The 8,632-nt window shown below is 35.9% G+C and overlaps 1 protein-coding gene and 1 pseudogene across 1 annotated transcript; both read right to left on the reverse strand.

The window, feature by feature from the left end:
- Nucleotides 1–868: 868 nt before the first annotated feature.
- On the reverse strand, nucleotides 869–2,020 carry LOC129808596 (uncharacterized). Its single transcript, XM_055858379.1, has 4 exons — nucleotides 1,934–2,020; nucleotides 1,840–1,887; nucleotides 1,272–1,505; nucleotides 869–1,081 (listed from the first exon to the last, which is right to left on the reverse strand). Exons 1-4 carry the CDS (start codon nucleotides 2,018–2,020, stop codon nucleotides 896–898), a joined length of 555 nt encoding a protein of 184 aa, XP_055714354.1. The 3' UTR covers nucleotides 869–895.
- A 2,875-nt stretch (nucleotides 2,021–4,895) lies between these two features.
- Nucleotides 4,896–6,075, reverse strand: LOC129808597 (nucleolysin TIAR-like; annotated as a pseudogene).
- Between the last annotated feature and the right edge of the window lie 2,557 nt (nucleotides 6,076–8,632).

The raw sequence follows: 8,632 nt of genomic DNA on the forward strand, positions 1-8,632 counted from the left end.
ATTACTTAAGCATGACGCAATTTTGACGTCGTTATTAGCACCGCTCATTCCAATTTTCAATCGTGATTCTGGAAAATTATGTGAAAGTGTTCCAAATTTAAGTATATAGAGAAAGTTTGTGGCAATAAGCGAACTCTTTGCACGAACTTTTCCTATGTTCTGTATTGTTTAATGAATTTTCCTAATATATTAGCGTGGTAACAAGTGTAGTCGGAATTACGTAATAATCAGGTAGTGCTATCTTGCAGTATTTACCTTAGTATTACCTAATTTCTACCTAAATCTGACGTAATTTCCACGTCGTTATTACCAACGCTCATTGCATTTTTCAATCATGATTCTGGAAAATTATGTGAAAGTGTGCCAAATTTAAGTATACAGAGAAAGTTTCTAGCAATAAGCAAATAATCTAACTGGATTTTTCTCCGAAATTTTCCACAATTTTTCCTACTTTTAAAAATCATGGAAAAATCATTACGTAAGCCCGTGGTCTCAGTTACCAAATCTCGACGTCGGTATTTTTGACAGCTCAAGAGACTACAAAATGTGACAGCCTTCAAATTGGGAACCCATCAACAAAATCGTCAGCATTCATAACCTCAAAAGTGCGACTACCCATCAAAAATAGTCTGCCGATTTCGTCACGATGTCGACAGACTTAATCGGCGCGTCGGCAGACTTTATGCCGACAGTCAGCTGCTTGTCTGAAGATTTTTATATGAAGAGGGTCCCCGAAGTTGTTCTAGGAATCTGCTGACATGTCGGCAGATTTTCTGAATGCCGAATCCTACGATTACAAGCAGACACGACTTCTGAAAATCTGCTGAGATTTTCAGTAGGCTGTCTGCACATATATTTTAGCCCCAAAATTAGTAGGAAAATACTTTATTTCAATTTAAATTGATTTATTTATAAGATAAATCTTTCTACATGGGTAGAATAAGTGTGTGTTGTCCTGGATTGATTTTCTGTGGGGCGCTATCCGGGAAGTTGAAATGACTGCGCCCAAGAGTTTCTGGAAGTATCCGAAAGACCCTCTCTGGAAGTTGCTTCCACCTTCTTTTCCAGACTTGATGACTTTCTGGAAGTACATAAAACAGTTCAAAATGAGTTATACATAAAAGAAATGTCAAAAATTTACTCCATGCATTTTTCATACGCAAAAATGAGGCAGGAAAAACACAACACAATTAAAGTAGCTTTACAAAACACATCAGTAAGCTTATGGTAACATATTTCACTAGATTGTTTTAAAGAAAATGAAAACTTACCCTGAAAATTGGTGAAAATTCAAGAGGAACACCAAGAAGACTTTTCAGCGCAGAGATCACAGACGCTGGATGATTGCACAATTGAAATTGAAGTCCAAGCTCAAGCTCCACAGGAGTTTCAGGTACCCAATATGGGAGCCACAATTTCACACTTATTCTGCCTGAGACTGAGGTTTTCCTTGAGTTGCTCAAATGCCTCCACAAAATGCTTTTTCTTTGAATGGATGATATTCTCTGGAAATGGATGGAAGAAAATGTCCATAATTAGTTAAAACTGCAGAGAAACTTAAGAAAAAAAATAAATACATTGGTGCACAATTCGATTATATACACGAAAATCGCACTAGCAAATTAATAAATAAAAGAACATTTGGGAAATTTAGATGAAAAATATGCAAAAGTAAAAAAATTCAAAATGGCGGACCCACAAAAAATTTACAATGTATTTTTCTTTGGCAAATTTCAAGAAGGGAAAACCTTTAATAACAAACACTTCATTGAAAAACACATTCAGATTACTTGGAGATTATTTTCCAGCAATTTATTAGACAAACAACACAAAACTTACCGTGAAAATCGCAGAAAATTCGCAAGCCACAAACACTTTGATCAAACACTTTGAACGCCAGGAACAAAATGACAGAGTGACGCGACGCGAGCGCCCTCCCGCTACGTGTTTTTTTCAACTTCCCCTCTTCGCCCAAGTATTTTTTCAACTTCCCCTCTTCGGTGTGCGGCAAAAATTTCATCGAAAAATCGATGTGATGCCGATAAAATTTTCGATGAGGATCGATGAGTTGATTGGTAGTCGTGTTATCCGGGAGTGGAACTCGAAATCACGAGCCGGCCGTACAAATATGCCGAGCTACTACACAAATGTTGCAAGATAAGTAGGAGTCGATGGAATTTGAGGAGACGATGGAGGTAAGTAGAGAAGGTGGAAATCAATGAGAGGTTCGCGATCCCTCTGCAGCAGAAATGTTCAGATAATGTGTTTTTTGAAAAATAAAGACATTTGTTTATCACAGATTTTTATTCTAGGCTTGCAAAGGAACTCCATTTTGCAACAAATAATAAGCACACCGCTGAGGATTCCTCCGTAGCAGCAACTATAAAATTTGGAACCTCCAGAAAGTGTCTAATGAAAACTCTAAAATCACAATGAGACGAAGAAAGCTGAGGATATCAAACGTCGGCAGACTTTGTAAACGTTCAAGTTTGAGAAGAAAAATGTGACAAATCAAAAAAAAGCTATTGTAAGGAAAGTCAATAAAATTTTTTAACCATTTTAAATTGAACTTATGGTTTTGAAAGAGCAGGGAATAGAAGCGACGAAAAAATTGAGGAGAACGATGAATTAAAGAAGTTGTCCCAAAAATATTTTATAAGCTTCGAAAAACGGGTTATGGCTGTGTCTAGCAAGAAGCAAAACTTTTGTATAAAATAGAGTTCATTCTTTCGTCAGTTAAATCAGCACTTGTCGTAACTTCCTTTTGACAACTTTCCAGGAAACGAAATTTTCAGTTCAGAATTATTTTTCTTAAAATTGAGCCCCGAATGCGATACTTTTGAGTCAAAATAATAATAGTGGCACTAATAAACTGTTAGTTAACTCGAGAAAATCTTTATAAAATGATTTAAATATGATTTAAAATGATTTGAATAATGAGATATTGGGATATATGTTCAATGAAACACAATAAGATTTTGTCGTAACTTCCATCGTTTATAAAGCCGTAACTTCCAATGTATGGAGATCTGGGAAGTTACGACAATTTTCAAAAATGCATTATATCAATTTCAATGACTCTAGTGATAATAAGCACCATTATTTGACTAAATTAATCAATTAAACTCTTATCCCTGTCCCTAAAAGCTTTAATTTAATAAATTTTATTGAATAAATTTAGCGCCGTGACGCTTTTTTTGTTTTGAATTAATGACAGATGGGCAGGGATTTTTTCTTATTTTTTTTTTCTCGTAAACATTGAATTAAAATTAGTTAATGTTGCATTATTCTCACTGTCTTTGAATATTTGGAAGAGTTTGTGAACGCTTTAATGAGAAATTTTACATTTTTGCTGCAAATTACAAGCCACGCAAACGAGCAAAAGAAGTTACGGCAAATGCTGATTAGAGAAAATTTTGTATGAAAATTTGTCGTAACTTGCCCAGAAATGGAAGTTACGACAAATTCTGATAAATTTTTATTAATTAAGGGCACTTACGATAATTTTTGTTTAAAATAATTTTTAATGGGCTTATAAAAGTTTCTTTTTCTCAAATGCGATTAATAAACAAAATTACGCCGATTCTAAATATGTATATATCCCGAAATCGCAAAAATGAAGTTACGACAAATTGCTGATTTAACTGACTCTTTGTATCTGTACGATCAGGAGACAAATTAATTATAAAAACTCATATGGAATGACGTGATGGAGTTTTTAAATTTTCTCGATGATTAACAGCTGTCATTTAGATTTTGGAGAACCAGATACTGGCTATACATATGATCCCTAACTAACTACACAGAAGTAAATGATTTTTTTTTAAATTTAAAATATTGAAATAAAATGTAAGATACTCCGAATATCTCCAATGGCGATTATACAGGTGACCCTCAAACCGTTTTTTAATTCTTTCTCCTAGAGCAAAATACGTCTGTGTTTATAACTAAATGGTACAACACACGCATTAATTATTATTCACATGAATCTTGTACCTTAACTTAGTTACAAATTTAAAAATACTTTAATAATTTATTTATATTATTAAAATATTGATCATTCCAAATATAAGAATATTTCGTGGCTTTCTATTAAATATAAATCCTCATTCATTTAATAAAAATAACAGAACTAAATTATTTTATTTAATGGAATTTGTCGTACGACATTCGTAGGATTTGTCTGATTTCCTTTTTTTATAGGGTGTCCACCATTGACTTTACCACACAATTTTGCAAGTCAAAAATAATTTTTATATTTAGCAATAATTGCAAGGTTTTAACCATTATTTTTATGCTTACATGATATTAAAAGCATGTAAGATTTGTTTGGAGGCGTTTCAGAATTTTCCTAAAAAAATATTTTTTTTAATAGGCAAAATATGATAATTAAAACGATTTATTATAGAATGGGGTGTGACTATATGAATTTTTAATAAAAACTCTAACGGTAACCAGTCTCTGCATTTTCACTAACATATAAAGAATCTATGAAATTTTGCGATATTCTATTGGCATATTGGGACTTTGAAAACATTTTCTCCATATCTGAGGTAATTATTTGTAGCGCCACCACTTTGGGTACATCAGCGCCACACAGTATTATTATTCGAAATAAAAATTTCCAAATTTCCCCTCAGAAGAAGAGCCAACTTCACTTCATAACACGGGAAGGAGGTCAGATTCCAGGTCGGCATTACTTAATTACGACCACAATTGTCATTACGTAATTACGTCGTCATTAAGTAATTACGAGGTGGAGGCGCTTGCACGTTTTTAGTAATCTGACCAGATTTTGACCAGTATCTGACTAGGTCAACAAGTAATGCCGACCACATTATTAAGTCATGCTGGCCTGTTTTGGTTACATGGGTATTCTCAGTGTTGAGTTCGTCTCATTGTGTCTGATACTGTGGCATCGCCGTATACATGATTTGAGGCTGATTGGCAGCGGCCCCATTGGTGGCCGTCACACTCTGTACCGTGGGGACTCCCATATACATCGTATTGGCCGGCTGGACCATGCGATATGCTCCGGATCCTTGCTGTGGACTCGTGTAGGCATAGGGATAATAGCCGTGTTGCATGTACTGCGCTGGCATCTGTGCCGCAGGATATCCCTGCTGGTACCAGTAGCCCATATGCTGATAGGAATAGGGATACTGTGCTCCCTGTGGCTGCACCGGCTGACTCTGGTTTGATGGCTGGGAATTGCTGGTGGTATCTCCACCATTCTCCTTGCCACAGAAGCACATGACGGGCTGTCCGTTGATGTCGGTGTTGTGAGTGGCTTCGATGGTATGCGTTGCGGCTTCCTTTGTGGTGAAATTGATGAAGGCATAGCCCTTATCCTTGAACACCCTGACATCCTGAATGGTGCCAAATTGGCCAAAGTGCTTGTGCACCAGCTCCTCGCTGATTACATTGGCTGCAAAGCCTCCACAGTACACCGTGGCATTTGTTGGACTGGTCTGATTGTAAATCTCTTCGTACGATGGCTTACCACCCTTGATACCCTTGCTCGTTTCACACGGTGGTGGTGGTTTGCGGGTGCTCCAGTTGGTACGAATTGACCTAGAGCCCAGCCACTGTCCATTCATCGACTGAATGGCATTCTCAGCTTCAGCCTTCTTCACGAACGACACAAAGGCATATCCCTTGGATTTCAGTGTTTGCGGATCGCGCACAATGTGACAATTGGAAATTTCTCCAAAGGGTGCAAAAGCCTCCCCCAGGGCTCAATTTCCGGACTCAAATCCCCAACGAAAATGTGATGGTGGGAACTAGTGTCAGCTTTTGGCTGATTTCTCGGACTCGTGGCCCAATTAACTTTCATCTCCTTGTCCAGGAAGAGTCCCTTATTCATGGCGGTCAGTGCTGTGGACGCTGACTGATGATTGGTAAATTCAATGAATGCATAGGGATCATTGGCAGGTTTCCTAATTATCTTGCAATTCTTCACCATGCCAATCTGTGCAAAGAGCGACCATAGCAATTCCTCAGACACCGAATTGTCCAAGTTGCCCACATACAGGGTCTTGGGCTGTGACTTGTCCATCTTCCTTTTCCACGAACAAAAAAAAAACCTCCAAAGCTCACTCACTCACCCAAAAAGCTTCTCCAACTCTGGGCTGCAGATGCACCAGCTGCAGTACCACCACTTGTGGGGGCATGACACAGAGTTCCGGGATGGGGGATGATACCACCAATTTAGCACGAGAATTGCGTGAGGAAATGGCAAAAAAAGTACGTCCGTGCTTTCGCCGACTCCAACACACACATACACTGTCTCACTCTCCACTGGAGAAGCCAACGACACCTACAGATCCAAGACTGGCTGTGCACAATTTTCACGCACACTAACAAACCCCGTTGGTCACCCGTCTGAGCAACCTTAGTGCAAAATAATTCTATATATATGGTTGCACGTCAATCAGGGATCATATACAAGAAATTGAATCAGTTAACACTTAACTTTTCCCACAGGCTACTTGAGATTATGATTTCTATTTCAAATGCTTTAATATATTGATGATTTCTCTATAAGATGCCTAAATGGACATCTACCACTTTTCACACTAGTATATGTAAAATAAAATTGTGAATATGCATATGGGTATTTAAGGAGACTCAGTGATAAAAATCTTTTAGTATAGTTCTTAATTCAGTACAAGAAATAATTGACGCATTATATTTAACATAATTAAACTCGCGAAAATTTTTGCAGTCGGTGAAAGTGAAGAAGAAATGGTGGATCTCATAATGACAGACAAAAGTGCAAATGAATTAATTGACACAATAAGGGGGTGCGATATTGCATCTTTAACGCTCTAACGTGTAAGACCGCCTCCAGGCGGTCTTCACAAAAATCACATTTACAGCGACAAAAAGATTTTATTTATTTAAAAGTGCTATAGTGTCCTCGGTAATAGTCTTATAAATATCTCTTGAAAGTTTGAACTCATTTTGACTCCTCGTTTTGTTGCTATTCCCAGTTTTGTGTGACAGGTCAGAGAAAAAGCAACAGAAAATATTTGTACAAAAAAACTCATTTCCAATTTCCATAAAAATACCGATTTAAAGTTATCTGACTAAAATAAATTTATTTTTTACTGAAAGCTATGTCATTCTACTTTGTATATTTTATTTTAAAAATTTGAAAAAACTAAAAATGTGAATTTTAGAAGCAAAAAGAGTTTCAAAAAATTTTTATATTTTCTCATCTAGCGCCTAAACTAAAAAAGATAATGAAGAATGGATGGTTTTTTCGACTTTATTGGATCATAATTATCCTAGAAAACATAGTTTTAGAACTTTTCTTCGCATATTAAAGAAAACACCGTTAGAGGGTTAATAGTTGCAGTGGTGAAGAAGTTGAAAGATATGGTGTTTGATGGGCTGGTATTATCAGCCATACAGAAAAAAACAACTTTTGATAAACATTTTAAACACTGGTGCACACGTGGGTGAAACTTTCAATGACATGTGTGACCTATTAATTGACGGTACAATAGTTATACCAGAGTCACCACCACCACAGCCTCTATATCAAGAAAGGGTGTGCAGGATTTGCTATGACAATGTCATTGACAAAATTTTTCTTCCGTGTGGACATGTTGTCTGTTGTGAACTGTGTGCAAACACAGAGGGACATTGTCCTATGCGCTGCCCGGAGGAAAATTCATCAATTATGAGAATTTATTTCTCCTAAGGTAAGAAAAATTTAAATTAAGGTATTAATTAAACTAAATTTGTTTTTTCAACTTTGACTTGGATTGAGAGTGAATCCATTCCTATAGTGAAATTCTCAGTGTTATCAAATAACAGTGGAAATAACTCATAGTGCAATTAATTTATGAAGTTGTGACTGTTTTTGTGTGTGTTTTTTTTAATAAAATTATAGTGAAAATTGTGAGGAAAAGCCACTACAACTCGTGAAGTGTCTCGTGGTTAAAAAAATACAGTGTTGACAAGAAATAACTGAAATATGCTCGAGAAAATTTTTTTTCCTTGAAAATAAAATATTGTGCCTCACAAGCTCGATCGAGTCTCTGGAGTTTTGTAAAATAGTGATTTTTTTATTTTGAAAACTTATATAGTGAAAAACATTATAAGATTTTTCCGAAGTGATATCGATAAAAAACCGTGATATTTGTATTAAACAAAAATATGGATTCTGGTTAGACTTATGAAAATATTACAAATTGTGAGAAAACTCTAGAGTAAAAGTATATAGATCGTACACTGTTTTTTCGAAAAACAAATTTTATATAAAAGAGAATAAAATTATTATGATTGAAAACCACATGCTTACGCCAAGTTTCAGAAATTTATATTTGTCACAAAAAAGTTATTATGACGAGCCCATTGACAGTCAAAAATGCATAACCGTCTATGCGGCTAATTTGCAAAGGTTTTTTTCCCCACTCTCCAAACTAAACTCAAGAGAAAGAGAATAAAAGGGAGAGTGATTGACATTGCGTCTTTCAGTTATCAGTCTAATGTTACGTAATAACCAACTGCAAGTCCTCAGGGCGATTTATTAAAATTATTAAAGTGTTTAAAAATAAAAGTATTCTTATAGTAAAAGGAGTGTTTTTCTATCGAATGGTAAAGGAAGAAAAGTGAGTGG

Source organism: Phlebotomus papatasi, chromosome 4 (assembly GCF_024763615.1).
Source record: "Phlebotomus papatasi isolate M1 chromosome 4, Ppap_2.1, whole genome shotgun sequence".
NCBI classification, from domain to species: Eukaryota; Metazoa; Arthropoda; class Insecta; order Diptera; family Psychodidae; genus Phlebotomus; species Phlebotomus papatasi.